This window comes from Lontra canadensis, unplaced genomic scaffold, assembly GCF_010015895.1.
Source record: "Lontra canadensis isolate GAN:19392208 unplaced genomic scaffold, GSC_riverotter_1.0 scaffold66, whole genome shotgun sequence".
NCBI lineage: Eukaryota > Metazoa > Chordata > Mammalia > Carnivora > Mustelidae > Lontra > Lontra canadensis.
The window spans coordinates 8277252-8294823 of record NW_022631060.1 but is presented as its reverse complement, the minus strand read 5'-3'; the positions used below and the strand labels follow the sequence as shown (position 1 = coordinate 8294823).

Here is a 17572-nt window from a genome sequence, read left to right as displayed (position 1 = left end):
GTCGCGCGTCCTGCCCCGCCGCCCGCCCTCCATGCAGCCCGGGTAGCTGCTGGCGCCTGCGGGCCCCGTCCCTTGCCTCCCGCTCCTCCTTCGGCCGCGCACTCCCGGCCCCGGCCCCGGCCCCGGCCCCGGTCCCGGCGGTGCGCTCCCGCGGGCCGCCACAGGCGCAGCTCGGCCCCGCGGCTTCCCGCGCGCACCGCCCGAGGGCGGGGATGGCGGGGCCCGGGGCGGCCGCGGCGGCGCTGCTCCCGGCGGTCCTGTTCGCGGTGCTGGCGCCCTGGGCCGGCCGAGGGGGCGCCGCCGCACCCGCCGCACCCAACGGCACGCTGGGGGCCGAGCTGGAGCGCCACTGGGAGAGCCTGGTGGCGCGCTCGCTGGCGCGCCTGCCGGTGGCCGCGCAACCCAAGGAGGCGGCCGTCCAGAGCGGCGCGGGCGACTATCTCCTGGGCATCAAGCGGCTGCGGCGACTCTACTGCAACGTGGGCATTGGCTTCCACCTCCAGGTGCTCCCCGACGGCCGCATCGGCGGCGTGCACGCGGACACGAGCGACAGTGAGTGGGGCGGGCCGGCGGAGGGGTCGGGGGGCCCGGGGGGCCCGGGGCAGCGGCCGCCCTATCCGACCCGCACACGGACGGAGGTCCCAGCTCGCACCTGCTGGCTGCCGTGGGAACTGGAACGGACTCGGGTTCGGGTCCCCCCGGCGCAGGGACACAAACACTCTCGCCCCGGGAGTCCCGGGGTGGGGGGACGGCCTTTGCGCACCGGGCGAACCGGCCCCGCCTTCCCGCCTTCGGAAGCCCGGGCTCTGGGTGCGGAATTCCAGCGCCTGCGCCCGTGGGCACAAGGCAAACGGCGCGGCCAACCGGCACCCGCGGGGGTCCGGGGACCCGCGGGGCCACCCGGCTCCTCTTGTGCGGGACTGGGCGCCGCCACCGCGGGGCCGGGACGGGAGGCCGGCCACTCTGCGCCCACGCACGCTGGGTTCCGGGACCCCTTTACGTCCACCTCCACCCTAGAAACGGGGGTCCCGGTCGTTCGCAGGAGGAGGACGGGGTCCGGGACAGGTGGGATGGGCCAGGGTCCCCTGCCCGGGAGTGACCCGCGCTGCGCCCCCAGGCCTGCTGGAGCTCTCGCCGGTGGAGCGGGGCGTGGTGAGCATCTTCGGCGTGGCCAGCCGGTTCTTCGTGGCCATGAGCAGCAAGGGCAAGCTGTACGGCTCGGTGAGTACCTCCGCGGCCGGGAGAGCCCCCTCCCCCGCCGCCGCCGCCGGGGCTGGGACAGCGCCGGCCGGACCGCAACACCCTTCCAGGACGGCCCATGCCTGCATCCCGCCGCTGGGGTGGGTCAGGGGAGTGGCTCCGCCTCCCCCCAGTACACAAGTACCCGGGGGGCAGTGCCGGCCACCTGGGGCCTGTCCCAACAAGGGGCAGAGAGAGAGCCAGGACCGGAACAGTGAACTTTCTGCCATCCCTGAGCGGCACCTTCTAGTCCAGGAAGAGGGGCCATTCGCAGCCCTTCCCTGTGGCGTCTCTCTGGTGGGTTCCAGAAGGCAGGACTGCAGACTGTAGGGGCGTTGCGTGTAGATGAGATTCTCTGGCCCCCCAGGTGCCAGGCAGGGGGCTAGAGCCTCAGCGGCCATGAACTGGCCACTTAGACGCCTGTGGGGGTCTTGGCACCCCAGCTTCCCAGGAGGGACCTCTCAGCCAGAGCAGGGCTGGGTCAGAAAGGAGCCCCTGACAGGTGCCCCTCAGGGTTCCTTAAAGGCCAGGAGGGGGCCCCACCTGACACTGTCCCTTCTCCCTCCCAGCCCTTCTTCACAGAGGAGTGCAAGTTCAAAGAGACCCTCCTCCCCAACAACTACAATGCCTACGAGTGCTACAGATACCCGGGCATGTTCATCGCCTTGAGCAAGAATGGCAAGACCAAGAAAGGGAGCCGGGTGTCCCCTACCATGAAGGTCACCCACTTTCTCCCCAGGCTGTGACTCCCCGCATCCTGCCTCAAAGTTTCCAGACAGTCAGGAGACTTTCTTCAGATGGACGGTCTAATGCAAGAGTAGGTGTAAAATATTTAAATTAATTATTTAAATGTGTATATATCGCCACCAAATTATTTATGGTTCTGTGGGTGTGTTTTGTATTTTTCTGGGGGAAAAAAGACAAAAAATGACCCCCGAAACCCCCAACCCTGAGTTTTCTGGGTAAGACGGTGAAGACCTTTCCACTGGATGTATTTAACTTGTCAAAAAGTTGTCACAAGTGTGCTGCTACTCTGTGTTTAAAAATGGTGACATCAGACCCCAGTCTCAGCCCGGCTTTGCAGGGTTCCCCACATGGCAGTGGTGAGCATCTCCGTGTCTGGAGAGGCCTTCCCCAGGGCTTTGGAGCCAGTAAAGGGACCCTCCCTGCCCCGGCTCTGCTCCTAGCATCCCCCAGCGCCCTGCTCCTTTGTGCCCCGCTGCTGTTCATGGGACATATCGCCTTACTTCGGGTACCGAAAATGCACCGTGGGAGTGCCCCACTGCCCCTCTGTTTTTAGATCTGCCAAGACTGACCTTTGAACTTCTCTGTAGTCAATCTTCTCCATCTCCCCGATGGGGGAGAGACTCTTAGACAACTTTATAAACTCCTGTTTTCCTTTTTTGGATCAGCCGCAGCCTGTGGTTCTCTGTGGCCACTGGGGAAGAGGCAGAAACAAAGCAATTTCGTAAATCTGACGGAAAGGCACGGACAGCCAGCCGGAAGGCTGGTCACGGACCGATGGGTGTGTTTGCCAACCACAACCGAAACCCTAGAGAGAAAATACAAGCGTGCGGTAGCTGGTATTTCTGATAAGTAATAGAATATAGGTTTTTGGCTTTTTTGTTTTCTGTTGTTTTGTTTTGTTTTAAATGTGCTTCCCTGTTCTTGGGGAAGATTTGGACTAGAACTTTAGAACTAGCTGTTCATTTTCGGTGAAATGTCCTTGTCACTGTGCAAAAACACTGAATGCAGTGTTTGGGGAAGGTGCTGCTTCTCTCCATCGCATTCCCCGATGAAGTGGATTTCACATCTACCTCAAAAGCCCTTAACCCACTCACCCGGCAAGATGTGCAGAAAAGCTCAGACCCGGGGCAGGCGTTGGCCATCGCAAGTGGCCCTTTTTCCAAATGTGGCCAAAGAGGATTGCAGATAGCGTCGGTGCGCCCCATTGAAACCTTGTCACGTTTGAGCTATCTTTACCCCGTGATTTACTTTTAGTAAGGATAATCATGGTGAAAATATTTGCAGACAGCTGTTAGAGTGCACTGTATGGTCATCAAGTAACCTTATATTTTTTCTTTATATATTTTACAAATGGAACCCCTGTTGCCGCAGCCGAGGTGGAAAGGGGCAGGACCGGTGATGTTTAAAAAAAGTCCTGAGGTGATGGCAAACGTTTTAATTTTAATGAATGACTTTCTGGCGTTTATACAAAATGACCTTAGCTCACTACCAGACATGCTCCGAATGTTTTGTCAAGACTTTAATGCTCTCCTAGGATGTTTCTGAACTGCCTCCCGAATTAACTTTATGGGAGTCTCCAGACAGCAAGACTGGAAAAGGCTGATTGGAGTTCGTGTCTTTCACATTCCTTTCTTAAAAACGTTTTGTTTGGATGAGAATATCGGCTTCAGACACTGTCCTCGAAACCGAGGCCAAGAGGAGGAAGGAAGCCGCTTGTGAAGCCGGAGGGCTGGGCTCTGTACATCGTAACCTGCCGTCCGTGCAGTGAAATAAAAACGTTTTCAGTGTTAAACGTTTGCGTCCTGGAGTCCAGGAGCCTCGCAGAGATGGGGATGCTCTGGTCTCTGCTCTGATCGTGGGGGGCGGGGCCGGAACGTGTGGCATTTCGGGGTTTCGAGAACTCACCCCGTATTTAAGTCTTAGCTGCCCGGGATGATGGCATGGAGTCTCATCTCAGAGCCCTGTCCGATGGTCGGGAATTAGGATGTCTTAAGTGCAGAATGTGGTCGCCCTGGGCCGCTTGTGGCTTGTCAGCGAGTCACGTGGGAAGCGTATAGCGATGTCATCGGACCTCTTGAAATACTGCAAAGTGTTTGTGTTGCTGTGATGGGATTCAGGTTTCTGTACTTCCCACCGTTTGCAGAATCTGTAGTTTTATACAGGTACTGACCCCTGTGCGATGTATGTGCTGTGCACACAGACCTCACCCGAATAAATGGAAACACTTGTCATGTTCAAAAAGAACCGTGTTGGACTTGCTGTAAAGAACCGGGGAAGGTACTGAAAACGATTAAAACCTGCCTGGAAATGCCGAGCTCTGGCTCCCTCCAGCCTCCCAGTGTCTATTTGAGGCCTCGGCCTTGCCTGGCTTCGGGTGGGGGAGACGAATTTTTGCCAGCTGTGTCCGCACAAATGTGGCCTTGAGGACAGGAGCCTAGTGGGGTGTGAGAGTCACAGAATTCACGAGGACTCAGAATCCTGCAGTTTGTTCTCGTGGTGAGGCCAATGCACAGCACCCCTACCAAAGCTCGGGGCGGGCTGCCCAGGAGTCTCCAGAGCCTGCCAGTCCCAGGAAGGGCATGGATAAGTTCGTGAACACGGGTGTGTAACTAGGCTCTCCTGGGATGTGATAGAGATGGTGTGGACTGCAATTAAAAACAAAACAAAACAAAAAGCCAAAAAAAAAAAAAAAAAACCCTAACCCTAAGGGGTCTAGAATGTGGATTTCTCTGCCCCCAACAGAATAGGTCCATCGCATGACAAATAGACCCCAAAAAGGCCATCAGGGCTTCAGGATCTTTAATTGTACCTGTTCTGCTGTCCAGGACATCACCTTCTCCTTCCCTTCTTTTCGATGCCCGTGACTGAGATGTGCCCAACAAATGGGCACGCTGTGTTTCCGGTTAAAATTTTGGAGCCCCTAGTCCCCAGAACAGGAGTTTGTTTGGAAATAGAGTCTTTAACTAAGAGGTAACTGTGTTAGAGTGAGGTCATTAGGGTGGCCTCCAATCCATGGGCTGGGGTACTTTTAGAAAGTTCACATACAGGGAGAAGGTCCCGAGGAGGAGGTTGGGGTGCCGTCCCCACGCACGGAGGAGCGCTAGAGAACGCTGAAAACCGCCAGTCACCAGGAGGACGGCCCAGGGCAGGTTCACCCTCATGGCCTCAGAGGATTTGGGGCTTCCCGGCCTCCAGAAAGGGGACACCTACATTTTCGTTGTCAAGACGCCCCCTGTGCCTCTGTCCCTGCAGCCTGAGAGAAGCTAATAAGGGCGCTTATATTTCTTGAGGTGGGGTGCAGGGGCGGTGAGGACTGGAGCGCCGACAGACGTCTGGGCTTGGCTGGTCTTCTCGGTCTCCCGTGGTTTCCAGGTCTCTGGCCCAACACGGAAGGCTTCATCCAGCTGCTGGGACGAAAGCCTGCCAGGCCCGGGCGGACTCCCACAGCTGGACGGGGCTTTCAGAGTGCAGATGGGCCCGGAGGCAGACGAAGAGGGCTCGCTCGCGGAACACGTACCTGCTGTGCGCCGGCTACGTGCCGGGCACTGTGCCTACAGCTCGGGGTACTCCAGTGAGGAGAGGGAAGGTCCTGGTCCCCACAGGGCGCCCCTCACAATGAGGGAGGTGGTCCTACATGGGAGGCCGGGAGGCATCTGGCAAGGTAAAGGGAAAGAGGGTCAGGTGGGGAGGCGGGGGCCCACCGTGGCCTCGCTTCGAAGTGGTTTTGAGCCACGACTCGAAGGCACGGAGGGAGGAAGCCATTCTGGGGAAAGCATTCCCCACAGAGGGGACAGCCAGGGCCAAAGTACTGAGCAGCAGTCGGGGGGGCGGGGGTGGGAGGGTGGGCAGTGCCAGGATGTGGGAGTCCCCTGTGGCTGGAGCGCTGGGAGGAGTGGGGAGGCCAGGGAGGCCGGTCGTGGGGACCGAGCAGGACACGGCCCAGTGGGAGAGTCGATGGTGGGGTGGCAGGAAGGGCTGTGGGACGGGGGCCCTGTGACCACAAGCAAAGGCACTGAGGACAAAGGAAGGCTCTGGGGTACCTTCTCTGGCCTGTGTCGCTCACACCTGTCCTCCTCAGGGACCCAGCCTCAGGCCCACTGCCTCCCAGCTGGGTGACCTTGGACCAGCCCCGTGACTGCTCTGAGCACAACGAACACTAACTGCTCCTTTTGTTACCCTTAATCTCCACAGAGAGACGGTCGTTACAGTCTTAACATCCCAATCCCAATCCGTTTTACTGTGTGTGGGAGTCCTGCGAGCAGGGGCCCTCCCACAGGCATGCCGGGCCCCTCCGAAGGCTGGGCCACGCTCCGGGATTCCTCCTCCTCCGAGCAGCCCGCACCGGTTCACGCCTGCCTGAAATGGGAGGGGTCGGGCCTCCTCTGCTCCCGCCTCGTCTTCATCAGCAGTACTTTCTAATTGTTCTTAGTTCGTAATGTGAGTCCTACGTGCTGCTTAAAACAAAACAAAACAAACAAAAAGCGTGGGGCCAGGGCGCCTGGGTGGCTCAGTGGGTTAAAGCTTCTGCCTTCGGCTCAGGTCATGATCTCAGGGTCCTGGGATCGAGCCCCACATTGGGCTCTCTCCTTGGCGTGGAGCCTGCTTCCCCCGCCCCCCCCCCCCCCGCCTCTCTGCCTACTCATGATCTGTCAAATACATAAAATCTTTAAAAAAAAAAAAAAAGCGTGGGGCCACATGGGGCCTGCCGTGGGCAGGGGCGGGGAGAGCAGCTTCCCAGGGCCAAGGCCCTGCACTGGCCTGCATGGGGGAGCGACTAGGTCACCAAAGACCCAGGATCTCAGACACGCTTCCTGGACGCTGGGATGCCCCCTCCCCGCTGGGAGCCTCAGCCTCCACATGTCCACCCTCTAGAATATCCAAATCCATCCTCCTGTCCTGAAACACAGGCAGACCCCAGGGTCGCCCTCCCCTGCTCCTACTGCCCAAGGTCCCTCCCCGCATGGAGTGGGTCTCCCCTCATTGGCTCTAAAATCTGTTTTTCTGTCTCCACATCCCATGGCCTCCCCGTGTCTCTGAAGTTCCCTCATCTTACAGGGACCACGGTACTAGGTTTAGGGCCCACCCTAAGCTGCTAGGACCCGATAGATAATTACGTTTGCAAAGACCCTATTTCAAAACTGCGCCATTCCCAGATTCTGGGGGAACATGAGTTTGGGGGGAGGGGCGAGGGTGCACTAATCCACCCAGGACACCAGGTTGAAATCACAACTCAAGGGTCATCTGCCATAAGGACCAAAGAATGAACCCGAAGGTGGAGAGCCTGGGGTACCCGAGGCCCTGACTCAGGTTAGCTAGTCTGGTCATTCAGAAGACACTGTTCTGGTCACCGCCCCCCCCACCCTGCCCGATCCCAAACAGCCTCGTCTTCCCCTCACAGGCTCCCTGGTGCCTTTGGTCAACTTCCCCAGACGCCAAGCCTGAGATGGGGATTCCTAAGCAAGAGGGTTACCAAGGGAAGAAGAGCTTTTGGGGGGAAAAAACTGTAAAAAAAAAAAAAATGAGGGCATCAGAGCAGGGCCTGGAGAAAGGGAAACAGATGTGATTGCAGCTGGGTCTGGGGTGTGAGCGGGATGCTAGGGCCGTCCCACCTGAAAGCCTGGGGTCCCTGCTTTTGTACGGCTTTACCCGTCAGGCCCTGTCTGCAGGCCAGGCGGCTTCTTTCCAGGAAAGGTGAGGGGGGAGAGCATGGGGACCTGGCCACTAGCCGCAGGGGGACGAAGGCCCCTGGCCGGGGGATCTGGGTGGGGGCCACCGGCATCCACCACACCCAGCAGTTCTTCCTAACTCTCCAGGGTTATCCAAGGAGTCATGAGTTAGTCATTCCTTGCTTGGAGCCGGCAGGGTTTGTGCAGGGTTCCTGGGTCCTACCAGGTGCTCACGCAGGCACAGCTGAGGGGCCTGTCCTGCCATTGCGGCGTGCGAGGTTCACTGCGTGTTCTCCAAGGGTTGTCACACACTAGCCCCCACTGACCGGGGGAGCAGGAGCAGGAACCCGCTGGTCAAGGAGCTCATGGAGGGAGAACTTGCCGGAGTCGGTGTCTGCCAGTGTAGACCGCACCCAGGGAGTGCCCCTCTACACGGCCGGGCGGGTTGCTGCAGGATCCGAGAATCGCTAATAAAGCCAATCAGAGTAAAGAACAAAGATCGTATTCAGAACCAGCTTCCTCACTCACCTGCTTGCCGCGAGCCCCTCCCCTTCATTTTTATTGTAAAAGAAAACATAAGTCTACCAGTTCTGGGCTGCTCAGTCTTCGGCTCGGTGGAGGTCTCGCGGTCCCCGCGTCGGGGAGTCTGCGTCTCCCCCCAGGCCTCCCCACCTCGTTTGTGCTCGCTCTCAAATAAATCAATAAAATTTTTTTTAAAGCCTACCATCTTCTATGTTTTTTTTTAATATTTCATTTGTTTTATTTGAGAGAGCAACCGTGCACGAGCTGGGGGAGCGGCGGGCAGAGGCAGAGGGAGAAGCAGACTCCCTGCTCAGCAGGGAGCCTGATGTAGGGCTCCGTCCCAGGACCCCAAAAGATCATGACCTGAGCCAAAGGCAGACGCTGAACCGGCTGAGCCCCCCAGGCGCCCCCCCCATCGGAACCATTTTTAAGCAGAAGAGTTCGGCGCTATTAACACTTGCTCTCCGTTGTGCCACTGTCACCAGCATCCATCTGCACCACTTTCTCATCTTTTAAACTGAAACTCTGTCCCCCTCCCCCAGCCCCTGCCACCCACCGCCCTACTTTGTGTCTATGAACCTGACGACTCTGGGGAATCCCACAAGGGTTGGTCCTTTGGTGTCTGTCCAGCGCATGGCACTCAGCGCAACGTCAAGGTCCCTCCGTGTTCCGGCAGGTTCTCACCACAGCAGCCTTCCTTCCGAAGGCGGGAAGACGTCCTGTCGTGGGGACCAAGCACATTCGGCTTACACATTCCAACACCAAGGGACAGGCGAGTGGCTTCTACCTTCTAGCAATTGTGAACAAGGCTGCCGTGAACATGGGTGTGCACACATCTCCTTGGGATCCTGCTTTTAATCCTTCTGGGGATAAGCCCCAGGAGCAGAGTTGCGGGATCCCCGCGTAATCCTAGTTGTAACTTTTGCAGAACTGTCCTGTATCTTCTCCCCGGCGCGGCTCCATCTTCCCTTCCCACCGACGGGGCGCGAGGGCTCCAACGTCCCCACATCCTCCCCGGTTCTTTCCATCTCCTTGACCGCAGCCCCCATGCCGATGGGTGTGGGATCTCATTGTGGTGTTGATTTGCGTTTCCCTGAGGATTAGCGATGTGGCGCGCCTTTTCATTTGCTTATGGACCTTTTATTTCTCTGTCTTCTTCAGAGAAGTGTCTGTTCAGGTCCTTTGCCTGGTTTTTAACGAGCTTGTCTTAGGGTTTCCGTTCTCTGTGTGTTCTGGGTACTGACCTCTTACTACACACACGACGTGCAAACGTTTTCTCCCACTCTGTCTTTTCATGCATGGAATTTGAAACCTCTCACGATGGTCATTTTGTCTCTTCTCTTTTGTGGTCTGTGCCTTTGGTGCCGTATCCAAGAAATCCTTGCCAAGTGCAACATCGTGAAGCTTCGGCCCTACGTTCTCCTGCAAGGGCTTTACCGTTTCAGGCCTGACACTGAAATCTCCGTTTGACCCATTCTGAATTTAATTCTGTACGTGGTGCTGAATTAGGGCCCTTGTTTTTTAAAAGGCAGGTGGTTTGCTCACTCCCAGGCCTCTGTTTCTCTGCAGTCCATGGGTTTTGTAGTGAGCTGCGTTCTCCTGGAGGTGGGGACAGACTGAAATGTCCCCTGGGATGAGGCGGAGGTGCTTCTCGCCAGTCTTGTCCCCCGTGTGGGTGACTCCTTGGTGCCCCTGGGCAGAGGCCAGGGTGCCTTGGGAACTTCTCTGCCGGAGGTCATCTGCAACCTCTCCTCCCTGCCCCCCCCCCACTCACATGCATGTGCACAAACATGGGGTTGACCAGATAACCTGGTGAGTTTCAGGATTGTACCGTGGGGTCAGCCCGGACCGCAGTGGTCAGGTCAGCACTCTGGATCCTAATCCCGGTCTCATCTTTGCCCCTCTGGCCTGGGCAGTAGCTCCCGGGGGCTCCCCCACATGACTCCTGAAATGTTCCTCTGTGCGTCAGCCGCTGGACTGTCCAGCTGGGGGGCTCTAGGCTGGCAGCTGCTGGGGGCAAGGCCTGGGTCTGGGATGAGTTTTGAGCCTGAACCCTGCCGAGTCCCGTTCCTTCAACCGCAGGATGGAAATCGTACTTGTAAGCCCTTGCCGCGGGTTGTTGCGGGGCTAGGGGAGAGGAGGTAGTGCTCCCCAAACCTCACGTGCCCCAAGGCCACCAGGGGCTCTGGGCTCCCAGCCCCATGGGGCGCTGTTTCATCGGGCCTCTGGGTTCCACCGGCCTGACTTTAACCCCTACCTACTACATATCACATATCCTTTTCGTTTACCTCATTATCGTCACCGCCAGTCCCTTCCTTATTTAAATGATTTCGTTTTTAAACCCAACAGCACCAGCTTACATGGAAAAACGGGGTCCCTTGCCAGGCACTGGAGGTCACGCAGGAAAACAGACACAAAATGCCAGCTTCAGCAGCGGCTGGAGGCCCAGAGCCTGGGGCTCGCTCCTCCCCCCCCCCACCTTTTTTTTTTTGTAAAGGGAGATTTGCAAGTGTTAGAGATGTGTTAAGGGCTCACTATCACCAAACAGAAACTTTCTCCTCCTAATGAGCCTGGCCTCAAGGGAGCATCTCGCTGTGACATTCCCTGTGATTTAATGCCACTCAGGTCCCACCTAAAATCAGCTCCCCTGCTGGGGGCCAGCAGGACGCTCTGCCCTTGGATCCTACCTTCTTAATACACACAAAGGGCAAAGACAGACGGCGGGGTCTCTGGGTGGACAGGGAGCTGAACCCCAGGGCGTCCTGCTGGCCTGTGGCTCCTTTGGTGCAAGTGGCCAGACTCTTGGATAAAATAGAAAATGGTAGATGTAGGCCTCTGGAGGTTTTTGAATGGCCGTGACTGTCCTTCCATTGAGTGTCCCTCCCCTTCTGACTGCTCCCCCAAGCCCCAGCACAAGTGCCCTGGATGCCTTCCAAGCCTGGGTCGTGAGAGGCCGCCCAGCCTCTGTCTTGGTCACGGGACCCCTTGTGCCTACAGCCTGGGGCTACCGTGTCAGGGCCCATCCTCCCCACTGTCCAGCGATGGTCTTGCTGTGCTTGGAGTTCCCGCCATCCCAGCCCAGGCCGAGGACAAGGAAAGAAACCTCCAGCCCCTTGTCTTCCTCTAAGCGAGACTCCGGATATCTTGCAGCAGAATGAGCTACCCTGTTGTGTCCATCCAACAACAGACTCTGTTAGCCCAGGAGGATGGTTGTTGCCTTCCGCATGGAGTTGCAGGGGAGTCAGTTATAGGGCAGGGGATGTGGGGGAGCAGATCCGGTGGGTCATACCCCAGGCTCTCTCCACAGCCCACTCGTTCCCAGGGGCCATGGGCCGTGCAAGGCACGCCGGACGGGCGGGCGTGTGTCTCCTCACTGTTGGGAGGGGAGCACGGTCCCCTGGTGGAGAGCAGGGCTGGCTTCTCCGGGAGGCTTTGGGCAAAATCCAGGCTTTCCTTGTGTCCTCATGGAACTCCAGCCTCAAAAGCCAGCATATCCTCTGAGGGTCTCCCAGATGGCACACGGCACACCGTCCCTTCTAAGCCCTGAGGACCGGGGGCCGGGGGGCCCGCATGCAGGATGAATTATTCCGAGTTCCAAGAAGCCCAGAGACTGTCCCTGGAGTCTGAAGAGGGGACGGTTGGCCCCTTCCCTCAGGCAGGTGCTGCTGGGCTGTCAGCGACCCTCCACCCTTCAGTGAGTTTTTAAATGTTCAGCAGATGGATTTTTTTTTTTTTTGAAGGATGATGGCTGAGTCTTCCGTCTGCAGGACCACCCAGAAGAAATTTCCTCCAGCTAGTCCATTTCCCTGCCTTCCTTGGGTCCTGCCCCCGGGCCTTTGCACACTCCCCTGTCCGCCCTCTGGGGGCCAGCTCCTCTTCCCATGAGCTCGCTCTGGGCTCCAGCTCCTTCACAGACCTCACGGGGTAAGCTGGCCCTCCCTGTCCCTCTCCCCTTGGGGCAACTGCGTAGTCTGAAATGACTGTATTCATTTCTTTTTGCATATTTAGGGTCTGTCCCCTCTTAGCTGTCCCCTCTTAGCTAAGTGTGCTGCTCCGTGGCTCAGGCCTTGCCTGTCTGGGACAGTGCCGCACCCCGGGGGGCGGGCAGGGCACACAGGGGACCCTCAGTGGGTGCTTGTTGCATAAACGACAACGAAAACACGACATCTGAACGTCTAGCGATGACTGGACTGGAAATTGTTGCATGTGGCTCAGGACGGCTCTTGGAAGCAGAAGAAATGTGCTTTAAGGAGACACAAGGAATCACTCGAGTGACGCTTGTCGCTTTTTGCACGGACCCAACTTGTTTGATGTAAAGGAATCCCTGTCTCCAGTCTACAACCACAGCACCGCGGTCCCTTCACATTGATAAGTGGGACAGAGACGCAGATCAGATTACCTGAGATCCTGATTAAGGTCTGGATGGGCCCGTCTTGGTCTCGCCCCTAGTCAAACGGTGCAGACTGGCGGGTCCTGGAAGGGCGTGCGGGGTGTTCTCTGGTCCAAAAGGACAGGCAGACTCCGCACCCCAGTCTTCCTCGGCATGACTCCGCTCAGTGTCCGTGACTCACCTGCAACCGTTTCCGAAACCGGCAGGTGTCCGTGGCCCGCACTTTGGGAAACACGGAAGTGGACCCCAAACTCAGCAAAGACGTAAAGGACGGGACTCCGAGACGCCGCCGTGCTCCGGACACAGGCTGTAGCAGATGGCCCTGCTTCCCCAGAGTGTTCTCAGGGGTGGACCGCGGACCTGGCCACGAAGAAAGCTCCGTTACCCCCCGCCCCTCAGGAAAATTATGGTGTAATAAGGGGATAAGTGAGCAGTGATGAATTTCTCAACTTCTACCTTTGGGGAACAAAAAAGAAAAAGAAAAAGACTGCTGGCTGCTAAATTAGCCCCAGGCCCTTCCTGTTCCTGCAGGGGCGCCTCCGAGTCCAGCTCCCCCGTGCTTGAATCTGGGCTCGGCCGGATGGCCTGATGCCATCAGTGGGACAGCAAGGGAGCAGAGGCGCGGGGACCCCCGTGGCCCTCACCTGAAGGAGCCCAGGCTGGCAGGTGGGGGCTGGGCCGCATGGCCCGTCATCCCTGCCCCTCTCCCCACAGCCAGCCCGTGATCGAGGCCGTGTCTGACAGTCATCGTGCGGGTCCTGGGGGAGAAGGAAGGCACAGGCATCTGTACAGAGGGCAAGGTGAGCCCAGAGCAAGGTGTGGGGACGGACCCCGCTGGTCCCTGCCTCCCCAGACACACTCACACCTCCCAGGGAGGCCCCTGGCCTCTTCCCAGCTCTTTGACACCAGCCCTTGGAGTTGGGGGTTTCCAGAGGGGAGCAAACAGTACCTGGAGAAAAGCCCAGAGCCTGCCAAGCCCCCCTGACCCTTTGAAACCAGCCCCAGGGCTGGCCTGATTTGTACTTCAGAGCTAATGTGATTAGAGATGAGATTGTCACCAGCATATGTTAATGACTTCAAGCAGGCCCCAGTCACCTTCTGGAGCCCAGTGTCTCCAGAGCTCTGGGGGGTTCTAGACATCTGGGGGGTCTCTGGAGGACTCTAGGAGGCTCCAAGGGGCTCTCAGGAGCTCTAGGAGGCTTTGAGGGGCTCTAGGAAGTTCTGAGAGCCCTGGGGGACTCTGAGGGTCTCTAGGGCGCTCTGGGGACTGTAGAAGGTTCTGAGGAGCTCTAGGGAACTCTAGGAGGGTCTAGGGGGCTCTAGGGGCTCTGGGGAACTCTGAGGGACTCCAAGAGGCTCTAGGGGGCTCCAGGGAGCTCTGAGGCCTCTGTGGGGCTGTAGGGAGCTCTGAAGGGCTCTAGGAAGCTCTAGGAGGCTCTAACGGGGCTCTGGGGACTCTGAGGGGCTCTAGGGAGCTCTGGGGGGCTCTGGAGGGCTCTAAGGGGCTCTAGAGAGTTCTAGTAGGTTCTGGGGGTCTCTAGAGAGTTCTAGGAGCTCTGGGGACTCTGGGGAGCTCTAGGGGGCTCTTGCAGGCTCTAGAGAGCTCTAGGAGGCTCTGGAGACTTTGGGGGATTCTAGGAGGCTCTTAGGGTGCTCTAAAAAGCTCTGAGGGGCCTGGGGGACTCTGAAGGGTTCTAGGAAACTCTAAGGGGCTCTAGTGGGGCTCTGAGGGGCTATAGGAGGCTCTGAGGGGCTCTAGGAAGCTCTAGGAGGCCTGGGGGTTCTGGGGCCCTAGGAGGCCCTGGAGGGCTCTGGGGAGCTCTGGGCAGAACCTGGGCTAGGCCTGGGGCCCCCCTTTTGCTGGGATCCTTGCTCTTGGGTCTTACAGCAAGGCCCTAAAGCCCCATGAGGTGGTTGCCTCATTTCACAGGTGAGGAAATTCAGGATAAAGGCGAGAGTTTGCCTGGCCGGTGTGTGGAGGGGCACCAAATTGCTTTAACCCCGGGTTCTCCTTAAACCCCTTCTCCCCACTGAGAGGCATAAGAGACTCTCCAGGCTGGAAAGATAAGGAGGTTCACAGGTGTCTCGGCCTCCTCTCCACGGAGTGAGTCAAAGAAGTCAAAGGGTGTTTTGTACAAGTGTCCTGGGGCAGCTGTGACAAATGACCACATGCTCGGTGGCCTAAAACAATAGAAGGTGATTCTCTCCCCACCTGGAGGCCAGAAGTCTGAGATCAAGGTGTGGGCAGGGCTGTGCTCCTTCCGGAGGCTCTGGGGGAGGCTCCTTCCTGCTCCTCCAGCTTCTAGGGGTGGCTGTGCCCTTCCAGCCGCTGCCTTCCTCTGCCGCCGTCTTCTCTGGCCTTCACTGTTCCATCTCCGCTTCTGCTTCTCCTTCTCTTCTATCACGAGGACACCTGCCCTTAGATTCGGGGCCCCCTCTAACCCAAGATATCTCACCTCAAGATCCATACCGTAAGTACATCTGCACAGACCTTTTTTCCAAATAAGTTCACATACACAGGGACCTTGCGGGGGTTAGAACTTGGACACATCTCCTGGGGGTCACAGACAGAAGGAGAAGCCCATCCCCACCTCAGCCAGCCTCCTGGGCTCCCGATGGAAGAGGGGGAGAGCCGCTGGCTGGCCCCATCCAGTGCCGTGGCCCTGGACATGGAGACATGGCAGACGGAGAGAGGCAAGACCAGGCATGGGCACTGTATGCAATCAGAGCAGAGATGTAAGCTGGTCGGGGTGGGGGTGAGGGGGATTGGGGGTAAAAACCACAGCTCTCTTCATCCAGCCCACCAGGTCCCTGCTGCGGAACGCCTCCCACCCTGCCTGTCCTTGCCTTACACCAGGCCGTACCAACCAGCCCCAGGACCTTTGCACCTGTTCACACAGCCTGGAGTGTTCTGGCCCCAGATCTTCACAGATGGGCTCCCCTGCCACCAAAAGCCTCCTCCCTGATCCCAGCTAAAGCTCATTCCCACCGCCCCAGCCTTAGCACCTTCCCAAGCCCTATCAGCAACCCAAACCATCGAATTCATGTCTACTGTGGGTTCCCCCCAAGACTTGGAGCTCCATGAGAAGAGGTCTGGGCCCACCTACTGCATCTCCTTCACCACCACAGTCCCGGTGTCTGGAGAGCGTCTAGCGGCAGGGGACAATGTTGAGTGAAGGAGTAAGCACAGAGAGGCCTCCCACATCTCTGCAGATCTGCTCACAGGCAACTCTAGTCTGGGATAGTGGCTCTGTTTGCTATGCAGCCTCCGGCGGCCTTGGGGACATTCTGGTCCAGGCTCCCAGCAGGGCCCCCGCAGCCTGGGATGGCTTTGTCCATCCAGGTCAGAGCTGGGGGGTCCCCAGGAGGGCCCAGCTGCCTTCACACCTGGCAGGCAGGGTCATCCTGGCTGCTGGCTGGAGTTTGTGGTGCCCCACTTGGAGCCTTTTGGTGAGAAATGTGCATTTTTGGGAGCAACATGGCCTCAGGAAATCTCCGTCTATTCATGTGCAAACATCCATCTGGTCTCCAGGGCTGGGGTTCCACTGGGAAGGTCAGAAGGAGCAGGGGGAACAGAGGGACCTGAAGCCACTGAGGGAGAGAGAGGGGAGACGCTGGGCTCGTGGGTCTGGGGCGATGGCCCCTCTCCCCTGGGGCTCTCGCTCCGTGGGCCACTGGGTCCCCAGACTGCTGCAGTCCCTGCCTCCATTCCGGGCCACACTAGATCTTGGTCCACACCTTGAACACTGCCAGTGGTGGGCTGCTCATTCTTGAGCCCAGATGGACTTGGCCTGATGCTCGCTCATGGCCTGGGTTATATAACAGGTCCTCTCCGGGGACACACACAGGTGTCCCCAGGAGGCTCGGGTACCAAATCCTCAAGAATTATCAGATAACATCCAGGATGCCCAGCTGAACTTGAGTTTCAAATAAACAACAAATACCTTTTTTAGCGTAAGTATATCCCAAAGATTGCACAGCTTACTGAACTTGGGATATACTTACAGTAAATTCTTCCTTATTTGTCCAAAATTCAAATTTAATCGGGCATCTTGTTTTTACTTGCTACGTCGGGCAACCCTTAATTCCCAGCTCTTTTCCCTGGAGCCTTGCGGACCCTTCCACACTCAAGACAGGTCTTATGGAAGGACCATGACCCTCAAGTCCAGGATGGGGGGCACCTGGGTGGCTTAGTCATTGAGTGTCTGCCTTCAGCTAGGGTCATGGTCCTGGGGTCCCGGGATTGAGCCCCGCATTGGGCTCCCTGCTCGGTGGGAAGCCTGCTTCTCCCACTCCTGCTCCCTCTGCTTGTGTCCCCTCTCTGCGTGTCTCTTTCTGTCAAATACATTAAAAAAAAAAAAAAGGCCAGGACAGAAGGGTGAGGCCCAGGTAGGTTTTGGGTTTTGGGGTTCAACCTACCTATTGGAGTCCCGTTTTGGGGGGTTCCTGACCCAGACACTGCAGAAACGGTATTACCACTCCCTGTACCATGAGAAAAACTCACGATTCTTGAGATGCCGCACCGTGGGTCCCCCGGAACCCCAGACATCTGGTGCTGTGGGAAGAGCAGAGGTGCTCTTGGGGCCGGCCTCCTTCTCTCTCCTCCCCTTCCCCCGGGACCCGCCAGGAACAGCCGTAGGGCAACTTTGCTCAAAAGCCTGGCCAGCTCCTGCCCCCTGCCCCCTCCTCTTCTGGGATCTTCATCTTTCTGGCTGGGCCACCAGCCTCTAGTCCCCTCAGCGAGGAGCGGAGGGGGGCAGGTCAGCCGGTCACCCACTCTTGCCCCGAGGACCAGGTTCTGCCCTATCCTATCTGCCCCGGGGTATGTTCGGGGTCTGGCTCAAACCCGGGCTCTTGGTTTCTTCCCTTGGGATGTTGCTGGTTCATGATTCTGAGCAAACTGTCCCAAATCAGACTCCGGAGACAGGACACATTGAGGAAAGCCCATTCCCACCCCCACCCCTGACCCCGGGCACCTTCCAGTCTTCCTTCAGGTGCCACTTAGCTC

The 17572-nt window shown here is 58.0% G+C and overlaps 1 protein-coding gene across 1 annotated transcript; it reads left to right on the top strand.

Moving 5' to 3' along the window:
* The first annotated feature begins 212 nt into the window (after positions 1-212).
* FGF4 (fibroblast growth factor 4) lies at positions 213-1985 on the top strand. The gene is made up of 3 exons (XM_032879083.1): positions 213-552; positions 1118-1221; positions 1809-1985. Exons 1-3 carry the CDS (start codon positions 213-215, stop codon positions 1983-1985), a joined length of 621 nt encoding a protein of 206 aa, XP_032734974.1.
* The last annotated feature ends 15587 nt before the right edge of the window (positions 1986-17572 follow it).

Coding starts and splice junctions, on each gene's coding strand:
- FGF4 (XM_032879083.1), top strand. CDS start 213: ATGGCGGGGCCCGGGGCGGCCGCGGCGGCGCTGCTCCCGGCGGTCCTG. Junction 553..1,117: donor GCACGCGGACACGAGCGACA/GTGAGTGGGGCG, acceptor CTGCGCCCCCAG/GCCTGCTGGAGCTCTCGCCG. Junction 1,222..1,808: donor AGGGCAAGCTGTACGGCTCG/GTGAGTACCTCC, acceptor TCTCCCTCCCAG/CCCTTCTTCACAGAGGAGTG.